The sequence below is a fragment of the Artibeus jamaicensis genome, unplaced genomic scaffold, assembly GCF_021234435.1.
Source record: "Artibeus jamaicensis isolate MK-2021 breed Jamaican fruit bat unplaced genomic scaffold, CSHL_Jam_final scaffold_2693, whole genome shotgun sequence".
Classification (NCBI taxonomy): domain Eukaryota; kingdom Metazoa; phylum Chordata; class Mammalia; order Chiroptera; family Phyllostomidae; genus Artibeus; species Artibeus jamaicensis.
Window position 1 is genome coordinate 773,459 of NW_026522033.1, and position 24,471 is coordinate 797,929.

The following is a 24,471-nucleotide window of genomic DNA, read 5'->3' on the forward strand; positions in this document are numbered from 1 at the left end:
CTAGTCACGACACATGCCTGGGTTGCGGGCCAGGTCCCCAGTAGGGGACACATGAGAGGCAACCACACATTGATGTTTCTCTCTCTTTCTCCCTCATTTCCCTTCGCTCTAGAAATAAATAAATAAAATCTTAAAAAAAGAAACTCAGCCGGGATGTCCTTGGAAGACCCCCGACACAGACGAATTTCACTGGGTGGGAGGGAGGATGTGAGGATTTTTTTCTCCTTGGTCCCCCAAGAGCAGACCTGCCTGCCCGGCTCCTGAGTAACAAAAGTGGACTTTCTCTAAGCTTTATCACAATGTTCCTCTATATCCTCACTACAGATGGAGGGGAGGGGCAATCAGAAGCCAGTCTCTACATTTTACCCATCACCCCCTGCCCAGTCCTGCCATCTGTCCACACCCCGGGCCCTGGACAAGCATCTTCCACATCTGTCTTCTGACTCACCTACCCCAGACACGCCCTCTAAACAAAATCTGCAACAAGGGTCTTTTGGAACTGGCATCTTCTGCTCACAGTAAGGTTTTTATTTATTTACTTTTCTAAGATTTCATTTATTTTCAGACAGAGGGGAAGGGAGGAAGAAAAGGAGAGTAACATCAATGTGTGATCGCCTTTCGAGCGCCCCCTACTGGGGACCTGGCTCCTGCAACCCAAGCATGTGCCCTGACTGGGAATGGAACCAAGATTCCCCTGGTTTGCAGGCCCGCACTCAATCCACTGAGCTACACCAGCCAGGGGAGGAACCTCCCATTCTTGATGACAGACAAGGCCTCGAGGCCTGGGTAGCCTAGCAGGTGGTCACAGCCACCAGGTGGGTGTGGGGCAGGGACTGAGAGGTGGCCTCCAGACCAACATCTGAGATTTTGAAGAGCAGGGTGCCCCACCCAGACCACCTGCCTCTCTCTGGCTGTCACCACATTCGTGACTGCTCGGGCCCAAGGCTCTCCTCTGTGCTGAGAGGGGACTCTGGCCTGAAGGTAGAACAGGGACTAAAACCCAGGGGGAGGCTGGGGGGGTCCCTATAAACACATTATGGATGTAAAGTCTCCTTTCTGTTAAGGTACAGGGAATAAGAGGCATAATTGGTAGGTACAAAACAGGGGGATGTTAAGAACAGTACAGGCAATGGAGAAGCCAAAGAATTTATACACACGACCCATGGATGTGAATTAAGGAGGGGACTGCTGGAGGGAAGGAGGGAACTGGGTAGAGGTGGGGGACCAAGGGGGGGAAATTGGGACAACTGTAATAGCATAATCAATAAAATATACTTTAAAAAAAGAAGTCCCCTAAAGCATATATATCATGGATGGAAAATCTCCCCTCTGCTACAAGAGTCCCTTAAAGCACACTGTACGTCAAGCAGGCTTTGGAGAGCAGCTCCGATTGCTTCCGGTCCTCAGATGCGGACCCCAAGGCCCAGGGAGGGTCAGTGGGCTGCCAAGGTCACAGCCAGGATGAGGGCCGCGTCTGGATTCTTCCTTCCTCCTTACTCTATTTCCACCCCATCACTGCCTACTTCTGCCTGAAGGCCCTCCCATCTGGGAGTCTCCTCACCTCCCCCACCCTCTCCTCTCCTTTTTCCTGATCCTGCAGGGACTGGAGTGGGTTGAATTGTGTACCCTGAAGCAGGTGTCAGAGACCTAAGCCCTGGCCTCCGTGGCTGTGGCATTATTCAGAAACGGGGCCTTTGGAGCCATCTTGAGATGCGATCGTCCTGGATTTGGGGTCCACCCTAAATCCAGTGGCCAGTGTCCTTAGGGGAGGAGACACACAGAGGGGGGGGAGTACCCGTGAGAAGGGACGCCAAGATTGGATGGACGCCAGGGAGCGGAAGAGGCAGCAAGGACCCTCCCCAGAGCCCGGGGTCTGGCGGACACATTGACTTTGGACGTCTGGCTTCCAGAACTACGAGAGACTAAACTGCGGCTGTTTCCGGCCACCCAGTTTGTGGTGACTTGTGACCGTGGCCACGGGCCAGAGCCTCCTCCTGGCCCCAGGTCTGTAACATCACCCCGGCACCGGGCAGTCCATGCCCCACACGCTCCGGGTGGGTGGCAGGCGAGTTAACTGTGAGTACAGCAAAAGACTGCCTGCCTGCATAAATTTTGTCATGAGGAGAAAAACAGCAAAAGAACAGAAACCCCTTTGGCTGACGTTGTGATCCCCTCCCCCCCACCCCCACCCCAAATAAAGGTGATGTCATTTCAACGTCCCCTTTACTCAGATAACAAATGAGTAACTGGGGCCAGAGGGCAGGGGGCCGGTGGACACGGGAGGCCGCCTGTGGTCACAGGGGCAGGCGGGGGCTTGGGCGGGGCCCAGCGAGGATCTGACTGAGGGCCTGGAACCTGGAATCAGAATCCAGGGAAGGTGTTCGGAACTCGGTGGATCCGGAGTTCTGACAATGGTTCGGCATTCCGGTGGACAGAAGCCTCTGCAGACGGAGGCTGGCAGGCTGGCTTCGGCCCTGGAGGGCGTTCCCCCATCCGGGTCTGGCTGGGAGGCCCAGGTCCTTGCAGGAGGGGAGCAGATGGACTGGGGGGGGGGGCGTGCCGTGTGGGCCCTCGGTCAGTGGGTCTTGAGCCTGGGGCCCTGGAAGGCCGACAGGGCGATGAACATCTGCGCGGCGTAGTAGGTGGCCATGACCAGCAGGCGGCCGTGGGCCAGGGGCTGGACGAAGGTGTCCCAGGCCAGCACGGCGTCCGAGATGGCGAAGAGCGTGGCGCCCCAGCGGGCCCTCCCGCCTCTGGCCAGCCCCCGCCACAGCGTGGTGCTCAGGGCCAGGCCGTAGGCCGCCAGAGGCAGGGCCATGTCGGGCTGGAGACGCGACAGGAGGAAGCCGGAGAACGGGAGGGAGACCAGGAGGACGGGCAGCAGGAGGCCCAGCCGCAGGGGCCTGAGGCCGAAGACCCAGGTGTAGAGCAGCTGGGCCTGGCTGAAGGCGAGGACACCTGGGGGCCAGGTGTGCCTGGTGAGGGCGAGGCCTGCCTCCCTGCCTCCCTGCACCGCCACCCGCCTGGTCTCCTGGGGGGCCACGCCTCCCCCTGCCCGCCCTGCTCAGAGCAGTCCCCACCCCACCCCCTGCTCAGCTCCCCACTTGGCCGCTGCGCCCCGGTGTCTGCACGCACGCTCTGGGCGCACTCCCACCCCAGGGCCTCTGCACTGGTGGGTCCCGTCCTTCCCACACCCCTGCCCAGACGTCCCCGTCTCTGCAGGGCCACCCTACTGAACACTGTGTCACTTGAACCCCACACTCCACTTCCGCCGTGCCCGCCACTCGCACTGGCACTGGCTCGGGTCAGGGTCTGGGGGGGGTGTCGGTCATGGCTGCAGCCCCGTGTCCCTGAATACCAGGCTGTCAATGATTTGCCCGCCTCTGCACCCAGGACCCCTTGGCCTGAGGGTCCGAAAGGGACGACGATGCACCCCGCTCAGCCGGCTCACCACAGAGGAAGGCCTGGGGCCAGACGAGACAGATGTCCCCGAGGGCAGAGAACAGCAGGGCCACCTGCAGGACAGCGCTGCAGTCCCCGCCAGAGCAGGTCCGCAGGAAGCCAGCCAGGGTCAGCACGGGCAGGCACTTGACCAGCGCGCCGACCCAGGAGGGCGGGTCGTCCGGGACCCGGAGGAGGAAGTAAGCAGCGCAGGCGATAAAGAAGGGGGTCAGGCTGAGCAGGCGTGGCTGCTGTGGGAACAAGGGGGCCGCCCGGACCCTGGAGCTCAGGCCGGCCCTCTCGGCCCCTGGGGTGAGGGTTCAGAAGCCGCCTGACCTGGGGGCCCCCGTCTGCCTGCCGCCCTTAGAGATCAGACCCCAACTGGCCAAGACTCGGGTCTAGGGGCTCCCACCGTGACCAGGGACCCCAGGACGTCCAGCCCCACACAGCCCAGCCTCCCAGGAGCCAAGGCCCGGCCCCCCTCCCACACTCAGGGGCTCTCACTTGGGCTGAGAATCGCGCATTTCGGGGCAGCCCCTCTTTCCGGGCATCCATGTCGGCCTGTGTCCCCCCCCCCCCCCGCCAGAGTGGGGAGCAGCAATGGCTTTGGGGATGGAGGGGACGGCGTGTGGTTGGTTACACGTTAACCCAAGGAGCGTCCTGTGGACTCTGGCTGATAACAGCCCAGGGAGATGCTGCCCCCGCCCTGGGATGGCTCTGCCTGGCGCCGGCAGATAAGGGGCCCACCAGGAGGCAGGGTCCCCTCCCCGCAGCCTGTCCCAGCCCCTGGGACCCAGCTTCGTCCCCCTCTGCTGTGGGGGCCAATGCCCCTTATTAGTTCTGCGCCCAGCTGGTCACAGCCCTCCTTCACCGGGGGAGGGAACAGGGCACCACCATCCCGTCTGTCTGCCAGTGGAAGACCCCCTGCCAGAAGGAGGGACAGGACGAGACCCCCTGTCCCTGCACCTCCTGGGGCCCCTCGTGCACTTGGGCCTTACTCCTGCCCCGTGGCCCCCACCACAGACACTTTCTGATCAAACAAACCCCAGTGATGACTCATCAGGGCCCCCAGCTGCAGACAGGGCAGGTCAAGGGCTCCCCACACAGGCCGGACCCTGGCCCGCCCTTCACCCTCCCCCTTGGCGCACAGACTCACTGGGCGCCCCGCCTGGCTTCCACGGCTGCCGCCTGGCTTCCACGGCTGCCGCCAACCACCCACTGCTGCACCAAGGGCACGGAGCTGGGGGGACGTGGCTCGTACAAGGTCCCTCTGTGGCTGGGGCAGCTAAGGGCAGAGCGGTGGACCCACGAGGCTGGGGGACCAAGGGGGAGACCCCGGGGACCAGGCCCCCCCACCCCCACCCCCCCAGAACCCAAGCTCCGAGCGACAGGAGTCTCGCACCGTCTTCCTCTGTTTATTTGTATTTGCAACGTGAAACAGAAGCTCAGCACGGACACACGCACACTCACGCCAGCCTGACAGGGGCTGGGACAAGGTCACTTGGCAGCTGGGCTGGAGCCCAGACCCTCAGGCACTGGAGGGGGACCCCAGCCAGACCCCCACCACACCCCTGCCCCAGGGTCTGTGGGAGGCGCAGGGGTCTCCGGAGTATGTCAGGGCCTCGTGGGAATGCCACCAGAGGGCCCCCTGGATTGGGACCCCCGGCCCCCAGCCCGGGGAAAGTGCAGGGTCTGGGGCATGGGTTGGGTCAAAGGCACAGCCCCCCTCGGGCCCCCCAGGTGGACCTGAGCTGAAAGGCCACGTGTGGAGTGTGGGGGTGGCGTCTACACCCAGAGGGAGAGAACAGCGCCCGGGACCCCTCGCAGCCCCACCCTGCCCGCCCAGGCCTGGCTCTGCTCCCACCCCTCCTCCCTCAATACGTATATAATATATAATATAGGTCTCTCTCTCTCTCTCTCTCTCCTTTCGCTCTACTCAACTCTGTATCTTTATTCTAGGAGACGAAACTCCATCATTTCTTTTCTCAGTGCAAACAGGGGTGGGTAGGGCCTGTCTCCCCGGCGTCAGCCTCCTGGGAGTGCAGAGGAGAGAATGTGGGGCGGGGGCGGGGGTGGGATGGGGCGATGGGGCAACAGGCCGCGGGGGACCCGCCCGGACCCCGCCCAAGCAGGGTCCACGCACAGGACGAGGACTTGGCCGCCACCACCGGAACCAGGCAGTTATCTGGGAACCGAGAGGGAGACAGGAGTGAGGGGCCTGCCGGCCCCCCTGCCACCCCAGCCCTGGCCCCTGCCACTCACTAGGAGCCTGGGGACACGGGCCCTCCCTGGGCAGAGTCGCTGGGTGCTGAAGGTGGCTGGGGGGCCTGGGCACTGTCGGGAGAGAGGGACGTGACTGGTCAGGGCCACCCCCGTGACGACCCCCCACCCACCACAGGCCCGCCCGTGCTCACCTCTGGCTTTCAGGGAGCCCCGAGGGTTTGGGGCTCTTCTCCCCTTCCATGGTCTGGAGAAGCTGGGGGGCCCCGGGGCTTGGGACAGAGGTAGCAGAGTCTCTGGTTGCACTGTGGGGCAAGTCAGCGGGCTGGTCACCAAGGCTCCACGGGACACTGTCGCCCAGAGCAAACGTGCAGGCAGGGAGCCGACCCAGACCCCGGGGCCGACCCAGGCAGAAGCTGTAGGTCTCCTGGGGCCTGGGCTCGGCACACTCCCCGCCCACTGCCGGCTCTCCTGGATGCCCCCCCCCACACACAGGCGCCCACGGGGCTGGGCGGGCGGCCCTGGGCTCAGGGCCCAGATGAAATCCGGGAGCACAGGCCCAGGCCCGGGCAGCCTCCAAGGGCCACCTGGAGCAGCTCCGGGGCAGGGACAGGCCCCAGGCTCAGGCTCCAGTCACCTCCCTCACAGGCCCCAGATCCCCTAACCCGCCCAGAAGCTGCTCCCTAGCCAGTCACCTGTCCAAGGAGCTGGGGACAGAGCTCGTCCCTCTGAGGGTGGCCTGGAAGTCCCTGACGCTGACCAAGGCCTGACAGGGGGCTGTGGGAAAGAGGGGCCAGGAGACATGAGACTGTACACTCCGACCAGCTCAGGGTACAGTGGGTGGGAGAGTGCGGGGTGAGGGAGAGTGTGGGGTGAGAGGCAGCGTGGGCAGGGGCTCACCTGAGAGCTCTGCTACTTTGCTGCCGTCGGAGGCTTCCTGAGGTGCAGAGGGAGGTGTGGGGTCCTGAGACCTGGGAGGGGAGAGAAGCGGCCCGTGGAGACGCTGCGGGGGTCCTGGAGCCCCGGGGAGCCAGGACCCAGGGCCGTGCCCCGGCAGCGTCTCCGGGCCTCACCTGAGCTGCAGGGGACTGGGTGCCACAGGGCCGGCTGGGCTTGGGGCAGGGACGCCCAGGGGCCCCTGCGGGGCGAGGGGCCCGGAGCACGGCTCCTTCTCCCGGGAGCCCTGGGGGCTGGTCAGGGCGTCTGTAGGCACTGAGTCAAAGGTGGCCGTCCAGCTGGGGCCTGGGGCAAGGACAGGGGGGCGGTGAGGCCGGCAGGCAGGCGCCCGCCCGCGCGCCACCACACCCACCCTGCACATACACCCACCAGGAGGCTGGGGGCTCGGGCTGGGGTAAGAGGGCCTGGCCTCCTCTCGGGCCACCCGGTCGTCCTCCTCCTCCTCCTCGTCATCCTCGTCCTCGTCCTCCTCCTCCTCCTCGCTGTCTGTGCTGCCTCCACTCCTGCCCCCAGAACCAGTCATCAACCACTGCGCTCCAGCAGGGATAGAGCGGGAAGGCGCCCTGTCCCCACCCCAGTGTAGGAGCCAACAGATGGTGAAAGGGGCAGAGGGCGTGGTGGGGACAGGACAGGTTGGGCAGACGCCAGACTCTCCCGTCCCAGAGCCGGGCAGGCAGCCCTGGGCCAGCGTCACAGGCAGGACGGCCCCGCCACCTGCAGAGAGGCTCCCGCAGCAGCACGGTGACAAGCCCCCAACGACAGACGCAGGGGGTCAAGGGGGACCCTCGTCACCTCTATGTCCTCACAGAGGGCAGCTGCTCCAAAAACACTTGGAACTGTTGACTGACATGGGACTCGAGGCAGGGGACAAACTCCCACTGGACAGTGTCCACCCACGGGAGGTGCTGAGCAAAGGCCGGCCCCACGCCTCTGTCCACGGCGGGAAGGGCTCCCCCTGCTCAGCACTGAGAATACACTGGAGACTCGGCCCACAGGGGACAGAGGGCAGCACCCCAACCCCAGGGGGCGGTTCCCAACCCCCCGCCTGCCCACAGCCAGTGCCCGCGGGGCCGGGAACAAGCTGGGGCCACTCCCCTGTGTGGGCCTGACGTCGCCCTGGACAGCGAGGAGGCCCGGCAGTGACCGCAGAGAGCCCAGCGCGGGGAGGCGGCCGGGACACCACAAGGACAAACCTGCACGGGGGACGCCTGAGCCGCAAACACGTCCACTCACGTCAAAAAGGTCGAAAACAGAAACAAGAACACTCAGGAGCAAGTGCCACAGAAGCAGAGTGCACGACTTACACTCCGAAGACGCCACAGCGCTCCCGCCAGGAGGGCCCTCCGCTCCCAGGGAGACTCCCGCGCCCGCACTCGCTCGCCCCGGAGCCAGACACCACCAGAGCAGCCTCGCACCTGCCCGCCTGTGCCCGGCCACCGCCCCCCCCCAGCACACACCGTCCTGCCAGGCTCCGCCCTGGACACCAACACGTCAACACGCCAACCCCGGGGAACCGGCACAACCCTGAACAGTGGCAGGACCCACACTGCCCAGTTTCACACCCCCTACAACACCACAGTGAGGAGGCACCCAGGCCGGCGCCCGGGCGGACCTCCGCAAGAAAGCAGAACGGCACCCTGCCTGCCGCTCAGAGCGGGTCAAAACCTACGCACGACGGCTAACACTGCACAGTCTTAGGGAACCACCAGGGAATCATGGCCTTGGACCGAGCTGGTCACACCCACCCCAGGGAGGGCCTCACAAGCAGAAGAGCCAAAACCCACCCCCGGAGCAACAACAAATCCAGGCAGCGGCACCCTGGGCAGGGCCGCCCCAGGCGGCACACTCAGGACACCCCCACTCGCACAGGTGCTGCTCACAGGCCCACTGAAGACGTAAGATGCTCCGGTCCTCTCATCGGAAGCCCGGAGGCAGAGGCCCCGCAGCAGGCACCAGGCTGTCTGCACGGGAGACCTCCATGGCAGGGCCCCCGGGCCACTGGTGGCCAGGCCAGCCGGCGCAAAGGAAGATCACCTCACGGTGGCACAGAGAGGGGACACAGCTGACTGACACATGGCTGAAGAAGGGACCGCCTGCCCTTTTACTGAAACGAGGGAAGATAAGCCACCGGGCCATCCCACAGCCTCTGCAGAAGCACGGGCGTGACAGCTAACATCACAGAGCAGAGTCGGGGGACGAGTGGGACACTGCTGCAGGCACACCTGGACCCTGCCGCACCTGAAGGGCCCCCGGTGCTCCAGACACACACCAGCTGGCACCCTAGTCCTGCAGGGGCTGTGCCCAGCAGAACTGGGTTTCTGCCACTCAGAACTCAAAGCGCCCCAGCCTACACACACCCCGGTCCCCGCAGGCTTCCTGCACTCGGGCTGATGGAAGCAGTGAGTGTCCCTCCTCCACTGCTCCCTGCGTGCCGTGCAGCACCCCCCCCGGGCCAGGGCCTGGCAAAAGAGGCAAATGTGGACTCACCGCACACTCGAGGGCGGGCCCAGGCGGGCACCCCTGGCCAGCTGGCGGCCCTGCCAGGCGCCGTCCTCCCCATCGGACTCCCCAGAGCCCGGGCCCTCCTCCTCCTCCTCCTCCTCCTCGTCATCATCAAACTGCTGGATCCGGTCCTTGTAGCAAATCTCCAGCAGGTTGGCGTTGGGCTGCAGCGGGCAGGGGTGGGGAGGTGGGTAGGTGGGGGGTGGCAGTGCCCGCAGCTCCCACGGCCAGGGACGGGGCAGCACTCACGTTCTCGTCGTCGGCGTGGAGGGAGAAGGTGATGTTGGCGGTCTTGTCGAACGGTGCGCTGGGAGAGAAGCGGGGGCAGTGAGGGCGGAGGGGGCCAGGGCGGCTGAGGCGGGCTGCCCCCTGCCACTCTCTGCGACGCCCCGGCTTGCCACCGCCTCCCTGCGCCCCACGCCCGCACTCCCGTCCCGCCTGGACAGAGGTGCCAAGGGGACTGTGTGGAGCAGGAACCCCATCTCGACCGTCCCCTCATCCTCCCCCCGGACCCCAGCCCTTTGGTGCCCTGGCCTCCACCCTAAGGGGCCAGCCGGGCCCTTCTCTGTCTGTCCCCCTACCACCCGCCTCAGGGGATCACGGGCTCCTTTCTTCAAAAGGGACCTTTTCTACTCAGAGGGCACAGGGTCCCTGGTGCCATTCACAGGCACTCCCCTCAGGGCCGTGCGGGGCAAACTCTGTTCCCAGCCCCAGGCCCCTCAGCCCATGGTGCACAGGAGGAGACCAGACCCACACGGGGGACCTGCCCCGAGACAGGCTGACAGTGGCAGAACCAGGCTCAGAATGGGGGCCCCGGGCGGGTGGGGAAGAAGCCACGGCAGCCGCTCCCACCTGACCACGTGTCCCCTGAGCTCATTCGAAGGCCGCCTGCCCCTTCGCTGTCTACCTGGTGCTGTCACAAGGTAGGTGGCCTAAGTAGTTTACAAAACTGCGTGTGACAGAAAATGATAAATATAAGGAAAGACACCTGTTATCACTTCATTAGACACTGCCACAACTAATACGAGAGCGGAACTGGTCGCTGGGAAGTAACCTCAGGCCCCAAGGCCTCTGGGCCCATCCATCTCACACGCCGCCAGAGACCCAGGGCGGAGGTGGCACGGGTGGCTGGGGCCCCGGGGCGGGCGGCTGCACAGGGGGGCGCACTCACTTCACACTCTCCTCCTGCTCCCCAAATTCCTCGTCGTTGAAGCCAAAGTGGTCGATGAAGGCCGAGGTCATGCGCTGCATCTGGAAATCCACGAAGGCCTGCAGGGGCCGGCAGGGCGGCGGTCAGGGCTGGCAGGCGGGCGAGCAGGCGGGGCGGGTGGGACGGGCGGAGACGGGTGGGGGGGGGGGCCCTGCAGCCCAGGCTCACCTGCTGCAGCACGGCCTCCTCGGGGAAGCTGAACTCCTTGAGCCGCTCGTCCTCGTCGTCGCTGGAGGAGTGCAGGTGGTGGGTGTTCACCTGGGTGGGCGGGAGGCGGGTGTGAGGGGCCGCGGCTGGGGGGCGGCCGTGGGGACTGCAGGGGGCGGCAGGGGCCTCACCAGGTCCACCATGTTCTTCTTGTTGGTCTCGGCCAGGGGTCCCGACACGAAGGCCTCCCACTGCTCCTGCTGCTCAGCCGGCAGTTCTGCTGGGGGAGGGACGAGGACGGGGGTGGGACACGGCCCTCGGCCCCCAGCACCCCACCTCCGGGACCCCCTGCCTCAGGGGAGCCCCCGCCTCACCCTTCAGCAGCTGCCTCAGCTGCTCCGAGTTGGGCCCCTTCTCCATGTTCTGCACCAGGGCGTTGGCCATTCTCGTCAGGTGGCCCATGTAGCCTTTCCGAGGGCCCCCTGTGGACCTGGGTGAGGACGGACGGAGGATGGACACAGGCCGCCTGCGCCCACCCCCCCCCCCCCCGCCCAGAAGGAAGGAGGGACACTCACTGCACGCGGTCGTTCTCCTCCCAGGACGTCAGGATGCGCTCCACCAGCCGGCCCTGCTGCAGCAGCTGTGGGAGGGGCCAGCCAGGGTCACGGGCCAGCCCCCCCACCCCCGCCCCCCCCAGTGAGGGAGGGACAGAGGTGCCCACCACCGAGGGTGTGCCACACCCCTGCCAACAGTCTGCACTCTGCCTGTCCAGTCCCACTCAGCCCACACAACGCACACTGAGCCCCCGCTGAGCTGCCCCTCCCTGAGCCCCGGCTACCCCCAGAGCGGCACCCCCGTGGGCCTCGGTAGCCACCGCCCTGGGAGGGTCCTTCTCGGATGCCCACTGACTCCCAAGGCCTCCTGGTAACTCACCTCCCCGAACGCCACCCTGCGCCTTCTAGGAAGGACCTAGGACAAGCCCGAGCCCCGACCCTCAGGACGTGAAGTCCCCCACCAAGTGCCGGCTCCAGGACAGATGAGGGTCAGAGAGTGGGCAGAGCCCGCCCCGGGGAACTGAGGGTGCCCAGGAGCCCCAGCTCACATGTTTCACGATGGGGTTTGGGTCAGGCGTCTCGAGGCTGCTGTCAGAAGGGGGCCCAGTGCTCAGCATGGTGCTCACACACACCTCCACTTGGGTGTGCAAGAAATTGTTGAACACGTAGTGGAAGAAGAGATCCTGGAAGCAGGGCGCAGGCTCACTCAGAGGGGCCCCAGAGGCCCAGTCCCACGGCCCCACCCACACCCATGACCCCGCCCTCCCTATGACCCCGCCCTCCCATGCCCCGCCCCCGCACCAGCATGGTGTTGGGCACATCCAGCGCCAGGAGCTCCTGGGTCAGGGCCGCGTCATTGGCACTCAGGGTGCTGGCCAGCAGCTTGACCACGTGCAGCCGCGTGGTGCCCAGCGGTGGGGCCAGGGTGCCCCAGGTTGTGCACAGTGGCTCTAGCTGCAGACACAGAGGAGGCACTGTTCTGGACCTGCAGCGTGGGGCCCAGGTTCGACCTTCCCAGCCACCCCCACCCCAACCTGCCCAGCTCACCTCTGGGGGCTCCAGCAGGAGCTCATGGAAGCGGCCGAGTCGAGGGCGCAGGGCATGCAGGGCGCCCACGCAGGACACAGCGCTGTCCAGGGTGGCCTGGGCCAGCAGCTCCAGCTGCCCGTCCACGGTGCTGAAGAAGTTGTTCACGATCACAGACTCAGACCTGCAGAGGGGCCAGGGCAGGGAGCAGAGTGAGCCGTCCAGGCGGCCTGGCACGTACGTGTGCACGAGCACGTCTGCAGAGGAGTGTGAAGCTGCTGCCAGCTGGGTAGCGAGGGGAGGGGCCCAGGCAGGACAGGCTGGAAGCCCCAGGATGTCTTAGCCCGGTTGCCCAAGGGACCCTGGATGCCAACGGCCAGCTGGGAGCTACGGGCAGTGGACTTGGCCTGTTTCCTCCACTATCAGGTGGGAACAGGAGGACTCCTCTCCGGGCCCACAGTGACCACTGTGAGGTGGACACCACTTGTGGAGCGATGCCCTGTGACCGCCACCCCAACCAGGAGGCTGCCCCCTCACCGTGGCCTCCTGGGCTCCAGCAGGGTCAGCAGCACCTGGATTCCGCTGACAAGGACGGATGGGCTCAGCTCCCCCTCCAGCATGTTGCTCAGAAGCTGCTCGATCGTCTCCTGCCTGGGGCGAGGGGGAATGGAGGTGAAGGGCCTGGGACCCCGGCCCCCAGGACAGACTCCCTCCCTGGGCCAGGGCGCAGCCAGCAAACCCACTTCTCCAGGGTGGCCAGCAGCTGGTCAGGCTCCGGGCTGTCCTGCACCTGGATCATCTGCTCCCGGCTCAGGCGGATGATGTCGCACAGGGACTGGGAGGCGTTGGAATGTTGCTGTGGAGGCGAAGAGCGCGCTGGGGACCCAGTCGAGCCACCGGACCCTCCACGGCCTCGTGCTGGGACCCCCATGAGTTGACCACCTGGCCCTAGCCCTTGGGGATGGCAGGAGAATGACACAGACACAGGGACACAAGTCCCAAGGGAGGACGCTCAAGGTACCAGACACTGGGAGGGGAGAGACAGCAGACAGGGAAACCAAGGAAGGCCTGGTGGAAAAGGAGAGGAGACACCGCACAGAAACCTGCACCATTCACAGCTGCCAAAGAAGGGGCGTCCGCCACCAGTGAACGGGGAGCAGCATGGTCTGCCACCACAGAACGTCCCTCAGCCTCAGACAAGGCAAGGCGCCAAGGAGCCGCAACACAGGCACATGCAGACACGGTGCTGGGGCAGGGAGGCCAGCAGGGACCACGTGCCGTGGGGCTCCACGTGTACAAGACGCCCAGGAGAGGCGAACCCAGGCACAGCAGTGCCATGGCGGCTGCCGGGACTGGGGCACCACCAGGGCGGTGGGACTGACAGCTCGTGGGCTCAGGGTTCCTCCTGAAGCGATGAGACACACCCCCACCTAACTCAGGGACGGCTGCAGGACTCTGGGAATGTACTAGAAGCTACTGAATCCCACGGCACAAACGAACGGGCCGTGCAGTACACGACTCCCAGGCTGCTACCAACAAGAAAGCAAGAGCCAAGTACGAGCAGAGCACTGGGTGCAACCCGACAGGGCCGACAGGCAGGCCTGGGACCCACGCAGGCTCACAGTGGGCACCCTCGTCCCTCTGCCACAAAGGCCTGAATGGCTGTCACCCCCCTGGGATGGGCGCTGGCTGGGCCCCAGGTACTGACACCTGCATGTGTGGGCAGGGAAGAGCTGAGGCCCCACGAGCTACTGGTGAGGACGGGCCTCCAGGTGGACTCTCTGAAGGATGAGCAGAGCATGTCCAGGCACAGCGCCTGGAGTCAGAGGACACCCCAGACCTGAACCCTGCAGGGAGAGCGGGCCAGCTCCCGGGCTCCGGCAGGAGTTCCCACGCGTGTGCAGCCCCTTCTCTGCTCTGCCACTACCTCAGCGAGGGCAAGGGGCACACACACACTCGATTCCCGATCTTCCTTTTTTCATTGATTCCGCCTGAGAGGAGGAGGCCTAGTGTCTGGGACACTCACATTGTCATCTTTCGATGGGTGGATCTGCTCGATGAGCCGCTGGACAATCTTCTCCTCGTTGAGCCACTTGGGGTGGGAGAGAAGGCGGGGCCTCACTCACTGACCCAACCTGCAGGCCCCGCCCCTCCGGGCCCCGCCCCTGCTCCCAGCTCACGTTGACCACTTCCTGCCTCAGCTGGGGCCGCTCCACGCAGGTGAGCAGGCGCAGCAGCAGGTCCATGATGGCCGAGGTGCCGATGTGCTGCAGCAGCAGGTCCACAAAGTCGTCCTTCTTCCGCAGGAAGGACACGAGCTGGGGGCGGGGGCACGTCAGATGGTGGCCCCGGTGCCCGCCCCCCCACCCACCCAGCAGCTGCGGCGCCCAGGACGGCGGGCACCTGGTCCGTCTTGCGGTTGATGAGGATGCCCATGACCTTGCTGAAGAAGCTGGCCAGCAGTGGGTTGAGGCAGTCACTGCTCTGCAGGAAGCCGTAGAGTCGGTTCAGCAGGGACTCGTCCGCACCCAGGGCGTCATTGATCTGGGGCACGTCCGCCGTCAGGATCTCACAGGCCACACTGGGGTACCTGGGAGGGGTGGGAGGGCAGGCAGCTGTCACATCCAGACAGGGAGGCAGAGAAGGGGGAGGTGGGGGGATTCTCGCCTCCCTGTCAGAACCGCCCGGTGAAGGCGATGTCCTCCCTCCTGACCACCCACTCCCAAGCCTGCCATCTCCTGGACATCCGCCTGCCACCGTCCACAGCCCTGCCCAGGCCGCCGTCAGAGCTTCCCCTACACAGTCTGACCAGGTGACCTCTCCGAACCCCACTCTCGCCCCCCCCTCCCTTCCCCACACCAGTTCCAGGGCCACCCTGCCCAGCAGGCCCCCCAGACCTGGGTGAGTTCGACCTGCTTGAGGCGCCCTGTGAACGCAGGGCCCGTGTGCCCCGCCCCTGGGTTCCTCGGAGCGCGGCAGGGCCCCCAGGGGCTGGGACAGCACGGGGGTCAACACAGAGGCTCCCTCAGCATCTCCCCACTCCTGTGAGCCACAGCCCAGGCCTCGCAGCCACTGGACATGCTTGAGGGAGGGGGGATGGCAGAAGGGGAACGGTGGACAGAGGCCCAAGCAGAGGGGGGAAAAGACACACGCGGGACCAGGCGTCTGATGGATAGGTGGACGTCAGGAGGCAGGGCAGACTCTGCGGACCCCGCCCGGGGCCCCTGCAACCGCCTCCCTGAAGCCCCACTTCACAAAGGGCAAACTGAGGGGCAGCCTTCACCCACGCACCACCTGGCTCAAAAGACACACAGCCAGGGCAGGGCAAGGGGGGCTGGGCAGAGGGCGGTGCCAGGGAACTGGGAGTGGGACCGGAAGGGAGCCCACGACTGGTACAATCTGTGCAGGGCCCAGGAAGGGCAGCAGAGCCCAGGCCAGACCCAAGCCCGCAGTTACGGCAACTGTGCCCCCAACCCCCAGGGCTCCAAGTACCCACGAAGTGACTGGGGACAGGTGGAGAGAAGGGCGGGGGGGCATGCCGAAGGGGACGGCGGCCACCAGGGCCCATGCCAGCTCAGCTCACAGCTGTGCCCTGGGCTCGCGGCACCACGCTGGACACTGGGAGGACTCTGCTCCAACAATGGGAATGTGCAAGGGAATCACAGGCAGAACAGTGCTGTGTGGAGTTGCAGGGCTTGCTGTAAGCCACCAGGGCCTGTGGGCCATCAGGCCCGCGGGCCATCCTGGGCAGTCCCCCGGGGGAGGGAGGAGGGGGCGGTCAGTGTGCGGGGAACTCTGTGTTCCCTCTCACAGCTGCATGGGACTCCAGAGTCACGGAGACCAAAACCCGATGGAAGAAACACCAGGAGGAAGAAGACAGGGTGGGGGTGGGAGCCGCCGAAAAAAGACTGGCCGGACGCTGCTCCCCAGGGGCCTCCTCCCCCGGCACTGGAGGCCATGTGCAAACCCCCAGCAGACGCGCGTCTGCAGTCCCACTGTGCGTGCTCCGCAGCACAGGCCTCCCTGCCTGGGCTCCCTGATCCCACCCGTCCCCACGAGGAGTCCCCTGGACGGGGCTGGGGGAGAGTGGGGACGGGGGCTCACTTGTAGCGCAGCCGCTCCTCGCCGCTGGCCGGCGGCTCCTGGGTCACCCAGGCCACCATGGCTTGCAGGTGTGGCGGCCGCAGCAGGAAGTCCAGCAGCTTGCGGTTGACAACCTTGCACTCCTGCAGGACGTCCTCCTCGTCCAGCAGCTCGGGCAGGCTCAGGTCCTCTCGCTCCAGCAGCGTGTCCAGGTGCGAGCTCGTGTGCAGGTCAAACTTCCAAAACATGGCGCCCTACGGGCAGGGGCCGTCAAACACTGAGCCCCGCCGGCCGGCCCAGGCAGCTCACCAGACCCGGCACCTACCCACCCCACTCCCCCCGTCCAGAGCCCTGAGGCCCAGGGGGCCACTTCACACCTGAGGCCAACTGTCCAGCCCAACCCTAGCCCCCAGGGTGCCCAGGGCCCTCAAGGCTGAGCCCTGAAGCTGGGCATGGTGCGACCACAGTCCTGCCCACAAGGGCCTGTGTCCACTGTCCCGTCTGGCAGGAACCCCTGGGGCAGGGCCAGAGCTCTGCTCATCCTGGGACCCCTGATGTCAGGCTCACCTCAAGCTGCATTTGCTGAGCCCCATGACGGCCGGCACTCGGCCACCATCCAGCCCAGTGAACAGCATGTAGTGGAGGGTGTGGGGCAGTGGTGGGCAGAGAGAAGTCTGTGCCGTTGCCTGGACGCCACACACACACACACACACACACGCACACACTCTCACTCTCTCAACCTCCTCCCACCCACGGTCCAGGACAGGGAACAGGAAAATGGGGGGGGCGCTCCCCAAACAGCCACTGATGGGCCCAAAAGAAGCAGGACAGGTGGGTAACTGGCTCAGCAAGGACAGGCCTGCTCCCAGCCCCTGGAGAATGGTGCCCTTGCTCTGCCCCTGCGTGCCTGGCCGTGGCCTGGCCCACCTGACACAGGTCGCTGATGACGTCAGGCATCGGGAGGCCCTCCTGTGGTGTGCTCTCCAGGTGCTGGGCTGGCCCAAGCCCCTGCTGCACAGGGACTCAGCCGCCCGGGGAGCCTGCAGGCCCCTGGGTCCAGACCAGTGGCCGCAGACCGCCCTGAGCTCGCAGCCAGGCTCCCGTGCCGCTGTCCTCCCTCTGGGAGTCCACTGAGCCTCAGGCGCTGTCCCCACGGCCCCGTCTGAGGGCCATTGTCACTCCATTGCACAGTGGGCAACTTGCGCACGACTAAGTAGGGGGCTCTGCAGTCCAGCCCAGGCACTGACTAAACGCCACACCTTTCACCTGCCTTGTGAGATCGACCTGAAGTGGAGAGACCCAGCGGCCAGGATGCCCCTCCTGGGCACCCCCAGTGCCTCTCCTACAATGCCCTCCAAGTCTGCTCGGCCCCATGACACCCTGGCCATGGACAGAGCAACAGCCCAAGGAGAATAAGGCTGACTCAGGAAGCAGCTGGGCTGCACCAGGGCGGAGCCAGTAGGTACAAGGGACCACCTGCTAAGCCTCTGTCCATTCGAGGCACAGTGACACCCAGCTCTCCTCTCCAGCCTCCACAGCAGCCCCAGTGGCCTCAGCCACCCAGGGGACCTCCTTCCTGGCTGAGACCAGGAACAAGTGGCTCTACATCTGCCACAGTCCCGATGGCACGCGTTCCTGCTCCTCAGCCCTGGCCAACCAGCCCTCCACACCCCACCCCATACAGGCCACTTTTCTGAGACACGAATCCAAGTGTCTCGTGATGGTTCCAGGCCCAAAGCCCCCAGTGGGGCCCTCCACCCCCGCCCACCTCTGTCCGCCGTGTCCTGGTCACGTGTCCCAACCTGCCCTGCACCGCCGCCATCCCACTGACAAGGCATGTGCACCATGCATGCTCTGGCTGGTCAGAGCCCAGCAGAACCTTCCTCACCAGGCTGCCGTCAGCACCGGGGCACAGCGGTGAGCACAGAACCTGGCACACAAACCTCAGCTGGGGGGCCTGGGACCAGAATCGGCTCAAGGGGCGGCTGCCACCTGGGCCACAAGAAGCAAGGACCGTGACGTGGTTTTACCTCCTGTTTCTATACCGACGACTTCTGAGCAGCAATAGGGGGACCAGAGAGGCCGAAAGGCTGCCCAAGCAGAGAGAGTGAAGCAGTCACCGAGGACCCGGTGCCAGAAGATTCCAAGTAGAAACAGACAGCAGAGGAGTGGTTTTCAGAGGTGGGGGAAGGCGACTGCTAATAGGAATAGTGGGGTTTCCCTTGGGGGGGGGTGTTCAGACAAAGCCTCCCAGGACATTCTGAAATCGATGACACACACGTGCACTCATCAGTCACACCCCCACTGAAATCCTGCTTGGTGACGGCGGCCTGGTGGTGACTGTACCAGAAGCCGCTGAACCCTGCACTATAAATGGGTGAATCGTAAGGTGTATGAATTACATCTGCACAAAAACCGTTACCAAAACAAACAAACCCAGAGCTGCCGAGTGTGCCTGCCTTGCCGGGGCCAGGCCAGGCCTCGCTTCCTGTCCCAGGCGCCCGCACTGACAGGGTGCCAGCTGCCCACAGAGCTGAGGCACAGCAGGGCTCCGCCCTGGGGAGCCGGCCAGGTTCCCCCTTCCCACCTTGCCACCCACCTCCCGAGCTAAGTAGCGTCCCCCTCCCCACGGGGGACAGGGCAGGGCCCAACCAACCCTGCAGAGAACCCGTGCACCCACATGGGGTACCCTGTGCCATGTCATCGAGGTGACAAGGTGCAGCACTGTTTTTACTTGCACCTGACAGAGGCAGAGATGCAGGCTGGCAGGAAAGAGCCCTGGCTGCCACTGCCAAGGGGCAGACCCCCATCCTGGACTCCACCCGCCCACTTCCAGAGCGCAGGGTTAGAGGGTGCAGGCTACAGCCCCACCCCCGAGTCCCCACTCCAACTGCCTCCGGGGCTTCACAACCTAGGTGGCCCAATAAACCCTCAAAACCTCGGGGGGCGCCTCTGAAAATCAGGAGGCCGCCAGCACCAGATGCAACCGAGTGGTGGTCGGTTCTCCACGGTAAGCAGAATGCGCATGCAGACACAGGGCAGGGAAAGTTTTTTTGAGTTGAAAAAGGGACAAAACTAAAATTCCCCGCCACAAACTCCCAATTCGCTCCAGGCCCAAGCCCTGCAGGCCAAGCTCCTCTCCCCACTGACCAGAGCTCCGGAGGTCGTGGGAACCGGGCCCGAGAGGCGGGCCTCCTCCTCACTCTCTGACAGTGAGCTGAGCTGGGGGCCGGCACCTGGCATCCGGGAGCCCGGTTTCCTGTCCGTGAAACGGGGGCACTGCCAGCCAGGAAGGGCCGTGCTGTGAGCACAGCCAGGTCAGGCAGGTGACAGGCCAGAGCATGGCAGGTGCTGGCTTCGTCCTGTCCTGTCTGTCCCTGCAGCCACGCTGAGGCCAGGACACTTGTGGTAGGAGGGGAGGAGACCGCCACGCTGCAGGGTGACAGCACTAAAAACAAGAGCAAGGCCAGAGAGGCTCGGCCGGGCGGCCCGGGTGACTCAGGTCGTTCAGACATGCCGGGCGGGAGCCACACTCCCCGCCACCCCCACCCTCTTCAACTTTTAGCAATCTTCAAGAAAACGGAAGTGACTACCACGGGCTCTTAGCGACCGTTTGAAAACCAAGGCCCACGGCAAACAGAAGAGGGGAAACTGCCTGAGAAAGGAAGCCATCAGACACACAGCACCTCTCCCGCGCCAGCGCCACACCATGGGTTCCCGCTCTGTGGGTGCTTCTCTGGCCTCCTGCGTGGCTCAGCCGGGGCCCCACTGCTGCTCCCACAGAGCCCCCCCTGTTGCCGCTGTAGCCACCCATGTCCAGACACACCTCCACCTGCTGGGAGCCCACGGGCACCCCCTTCCTCACCTGCTCTGGCCCCAGAGTACACAGAAGTGGAGGTCAAGGGGGACAGGTGCCTCCGGGAGGGCCTCCGGGGTGGCCACTGAAGCCGCCCAGAGGCTCAGCAGAGGCTTCAGTGTTGGGACAAGCCACCTGGGACCTGCTGACCACTGCTACCCTCAGCCATCACAGGCCACCACCAGCTGCTCTAGGCAGACAGGCTGGATGAGCCCCACTGCTCGCCGGCCAGCCCCCAGCCCCTTGCAGGCCCAGCAGATCAGAGGACAGAGACCACCTCCCTCCAACTCCCCCCAACCCACCCACTGTCAGCTCTCTGCCCAATCTAGAAAGGGGATGGGGAGCTTCCAGTGCCAGGGATGGAGGGACGGTAACAGCAGGGCCCTGGTGGGTGCTGCCACAAAACCCAAGACAGACCCAGAGAGGCAGGCAGCGGGACGCCCATCTGGGAGAAAAAGCTAGAGAGGGCCCCGGCCAAGGCCACATGGGGTGACAGCCCGGGGCCTTACTGTGGCTCAGGAGAGACTGGGGGGGTGCCTCGCCCACTGACCCCGGAGCAGACTCTCCTAGGCAGGTGGCTGCACTGGTCCAACCCCAGGAGATGGAGAAATTAGGAAACAAGAGACTGGAGAGGGACACAGGGCCAAGCACTGAGATGGGGCAGGAGAGCTCACATTTAGGACAGTCTCCAGGACGGGTCATGGGTTAAAAGAAAAATGCCTACACAATAACGAATAGATTTGGAACACAGAGTGGCAGAGTGAGTGTCACAAGGTGATGCAGTCAGAAGGCCTGGGTTCCAACCCTGCCTGTCTGGACTGAAACCTCAGTGACCTGAGACCAGGGACTTAACCCTAAGGAGCCTCAGCACCTGCGAGACACCTCAGGGTTGGGGTAAGACCACACTTCCCCCAGGAAGGTCCATGGGAAAACCCGGGCTTGGCCTTGAAAGGAGGGCGTGTCCCCACCCCGGGCGCTGATGAGCCTGCCCACGAGGAGCCCGGGGCCCAGGCCGCCACGGAGGCTTCTCACTCTCACCAGCACTCCTGGGCCTCTCTCACCTCCTCTCTGGCTGCCACCCGCATGGCACTCAACTCTCCCGCCACACCTGCCTGCTCCTCTGCGCCCTCGCCTCTGCCCTGGCCCAGCTGCTCCCTCTGCTCTCCTCCAACTCTTCGAGCCTGCCCAGCTCCTCCTGGGTCCTTCAGGCTTCAGCGCAGACACCACTTCCTCCAAGAAGCCTCCCCTGACTGCGTGAGGGGCCTGTTCCACACTTTCCGCAGCTTCCGTGGTCACCTTGTGACAGCGTCTGAGGGCTCTGTGACAGCATCTGCCTATTGGGTCACCTGCTTCCCCCCACCAGATGCCTGTTTCCCAGGACCCAGCCTAAGAGCAGGCCCAGAGCTAAAGGTACTTGTCGAATGAATGAAAACCGAAGGTCACCTGGCCACAGAGCCCGGAAAACAGTTGTTCTCCTCTAACGCAAACAAACAGTGAATGGCCCGACAACAAATGACCAACAACGTGGAAGCATGTCAAATACACAGCCACTCTGGAGAAGCAACGGAGCGGACAGGCCAAGAGGACATCACACCCCAGCAAGAGAGCAGGGTGGGGCAAGAGAGCAGGGTGTAGCCCCAGTGGCCCTACCCACACGCTGCTGTGGGGCCTGTCCAGGGCACTTGCAGGGTGTTCCCCAGCACCACTGCACTCTGCCCGTCAGACCCCAGCAGCACCCCCTGCCCCAGCTGCCACAACAACGAAAAATGTCTCCAACCACTGTCAAAGTGTCCCCAGGGGGACATGATCACCTCCAGGTGAAAACCACTACAATAACTGATCCGCAGACATGTAATAAACCCTAAACGCTGCCCAGCCCTGGCGCCCTGCACTCTGCTCCACAGTGAGTGCACCGGGACCCCTGGCGCAGCCGAGGCTGGGCGCGCTGATGGCCCTGCCACTTCTTCACAGTCCACTGACGTTGCTGTGCGACTCTCAGCCCAGTTCCGCCCCTGACAACCTCCTTCCTTTGCAGAAACAGCCTGCTTTTGAGGCTGGTGGTATCAGTGACGTATGGGTCGCCAGTATAGAGATGCGGGCATGTCACAGAGCAGCAAGAAAGACCCAACCAGGCCACCCTCCAGGCTCCTGGACGAGCAGCCCCCTGAGATAGTCAGGCCACTCTCTCCCAACACATCTGCACCCTGATGGCTTCTGGGGTCTCCCCTGCACCTATTTGCATGTCCTGGTTCTTCCACAGGGAAGGCCCTTCTTCCCACCACAGTCTGTCAACTCCTACACACCCTTCCTAGACAGAAAACCCCACCCGCTGAGCCCGTCTCACCAGTGCCTCACCTCTGGGCCTCTGATGGCACCCCGAGTGACCTCTATCCCAGGGCTAGTCATTGTGACTATCCTGCTCTGCCTGAGTCTCCCAGGGCTGGTCCCCCTCCCTCAGCGCCCAGCACCAGGCTCCCAGCCATGCCCTCGGCAGGCCGTGTCTCCCAGAATGGGACTCAGTGGTGGCTGCTCCACAGAAGTACCTCCCAAAGCCCAGCTCACAAGAAGCCCAAGCCACAGGGCGGGCGAGCCCAGACAGGGTGAAGAGAAGCCCCACTCCCCGCGGCAGTCGTCCTGGGCCCAAGGGTGAGAGACGCCAAATCGATGGCAGGGGACAGGGACCGAGGAAGTATGGGGTGTCCATGAGAAAGGTCTGAGGAAGGAAAGATGAGGGTGGGGGTCGGCAGAGGAGTGAGGTTGGGTCCCAGGGCATAGGGGGAGGTAGGGGGGCAGAGGGAGAAGAGGCCGGCCAAGGTGGGCTGGAGGAGGGCAAGGCCAAGGGGAACGCACTAAATAAGAGGCTAGAGGTGCGCCCAAAAGGAAGGAGGTGGGGTGGGGACGACCAACCGGGGAAGAGACTGAGGGGGGGGGGGCTGAGAAAAAGAGTCTAAGGGACTTGGGGCACCCGACTGAAGGGATCCCCAAGAGAAGGGAAGGGTCCAAGGAGAAAGGCTGAGGAAACTCGAAGGTACCAGGCAGAGCAGCCAGGGACGGGGCGCGGAACTCGGAGTGCCGGGCCTGGGGAAGAGCCGCGAGTGGCCGCTTACCTGCGCGGGGGGGCGGCGGCGGCTCCTCGCACTCCGGGCTCATCGGGGCGCCCCCCCCGCCCCGCCGCCAGCGGCTCTGGCTCTGTTCGGGAGCCCGGTTCGTGGGGGCGGGGGGCGGCGAGGTCTCACGAGGGCGCAGGCGCTGCGGCCGGGGCCGGAGCTCGCGCACGCGTCCTCGAGCCTACGGGGCGGCCCGCGAGCACCCAGTTCCAGAGTTCGGGGGGCCGCGCCGGCTGGGTGTGGGGCCGCCGGCAAGGTGGGCGCGAGTCCGACCCGGGGCTGTGGGAGGTCGGCGGGGTCGCGAGGCCCGCGCAAGCCCTCAGCAGAGGAGCCGCCTCGGTCTCCCAGGTCCAGCGCCCCGCGGCAAAGTCAAGTCTGGTTAGGGAAGACGTCCTCCTCCGCAGCCCGAGTAGGCCGCAGTGCTGAGCAGCGGTTGACGGAACTTGAGGCCCGCTTCCTCCACCGCCCCTTCCTCACAGCGGCGAGGTCTCTCGGCTTTGCAGTTAGCTTCACAGGCTCCGACGCCCGAATCCGTCCGCCACTATCCCACAATTCCCCCAGCGTAGGGGCACGCAGAGGAGTCCGCCCTCCCGCGGTTGTCTCTGTGTGCGGGTGGGGGGTGGTGGTGAGCTCGGGGCGGCAGTGCGCGTGCGCGTGGGCCTTGCAGCTCCCGACCCCGCCCACCTAGACCGCCGCCGCTTCTGGTAGATGCGCTTGCGCCGGTTAGTGCCAATGGTCTCTCCCCGAATAAACCCAGGCAACCCAATGCGCAGGCGCCTCTGCATGCCCGGTGTTCATTATGACTCCATTCCAAAACCCAGAGAAAACCCTGCCCCAGGATTTTCCTCCATTCATATTCCTTTTTTTTGTTGTTGTTGTCTCCAGGGTCCAGCTCCTGGGGAATTTCTGTCCAACCAGGGCCAGGAGCCTTTATCCGGCCGGGTGTTCCCGACGCCTTCTCTGGCTTCAGGCTGCCTTTAGTCGCCCACCAGGCATTTGCCCTGGCCATGTCCTGACGGTTTTCAGTCGCCGCACAGAGAATCCTCTAACACCATCGACTGGAAAGGTTCTCCCAGACCTTGTATCAATACTCAGTAAGGTCCCATCCGGCCTCAGTTTCCCCAACTTTCACAGCCACCTCTTGCCATGTCGCAGGTCCACTGTAAAGGCAAGATGAGTAAACTTGGGCAAGGACTCAACTTTTATTTATTTTTAACCTGCAGTTACCTTTTTCATTACAGGGACATTTTATTGAATCATGTTTGAGTACATTTTCCTGTTTTAGGGGTTCTCTATTTCCTACGATGCCAATTAGGCATGTCTTTCAACATCTGTTAGCTTCTAATTGCCTTAATCTTTGTCATCTCC

At 64.4% G+C, this 24,471-nt stretch overlaps 2 protein-coding genes across 7 annotated transcripts; both read right to left on the reverse strand.

Moving 5' to 3' along the window:
* Nucleotides 1-2,206: 2,206 nt before the first annotated feature.
* Nucleotides 2,207-4,087, reverse strand: TMEM86B (transmembrane protein 86B). Of its 2 annotated transcripts, none has more exons than XM_037159850.2 (3): nucleotides 3,946-4,087; nucleotides 3,452-3,689; nucleotides 2,207-2,958 (listed from the first exon to the last, which is right to left on the reverse strand). In XM_037159850.2, the coding sequence occupies exons 1-3, from the start codon at nucleotides 3,994-3,996 to the stop codon at nucleotides 2,576-2,578; spliced, it is 672 nt and encodes a 223-aa protein (XP_037015745.2). In that variant the 5' UTR covers nucleotides 3,997-4,087; the 3' UTR covers nucleotides 2,207-2,575. The 2 variants fall into 2 exon arrangements, with proteins under 2 accessions (XP_037015745.2, XP_037015744.2); XM_037159849.2 differs by having other exon boundaries at nucleotides 3,452-3,692; nucleotides 3,946-4,085.
* A 755-nt stretch (nucleotides 4,088-4,842) lies between these two features.
* On the reverse strand, nucleotides 4,843-23,727 carry PPP6R1 (protein phosphatase 6 regulatory subunit 1). 5 transcript variants are annotated; one of them, XM_053656749.1, is made up of 24 exons: nucleotides 23,104-23,727; nucleotides 16,162-16,394; nucleotides 14,461-14,647; nucleotides 14,238-14,375; nucleotides 14,084-14,149; nucleotides 12,801-12,913; nucleotides 12,595-12,708; nucleotides 12,079-12,241; nucleotides 11,833-11,985; nucleotides 11,580-11,714; nucleotides 11,053-11,117; nucleotides 10,852-10,967; nucleotides 10,669-10,757; nucleotides 10,499-10,588; nucleotides 10,292-10,389; nucleotides 9,370-9,427; nucleotides 9,106-9,284; nucleotides 6,988-7,121; nucleotides 6,735-6,903; nucleotides 6,562-6,632; nucleotides 6,357-6,438; nucleotides 5,856-5,966; nucleotides 5,704-5,775; nucleotides 4,843-5,626 (listed from the first exon to the last, which is right to left on the reverse strand). In XM_053656749.1, coding segments are annotated over exons 2-24 (2,631 nt in total). In that variant the 5' UTR covers nucleotides 16,389-16,394; nucleotides 23,104-23,727; the 3' UTR covers nucleotides 4,843-5,625. The 5 variants fall into 5 exon arrangements, with proteins under 5 accessions (XP_053512724.1, XP_053512722.1, XP_053512723.1 ...); XM_053656747.1 differs by lacking the exon at nucleotides 23,104-23,727 and adding an exon at nucleotides 21,058-21,163; XM_053656748.1 differs by lacking the exon at nucleotides 23,104-23,727 and adding an exon at nucleotides 21,058-21,162 and having other exon boundaries at nucleotides 10,669-10,754.
* Nucleotides 23,728-24,471: the final 744 nt, after the last annotated feature.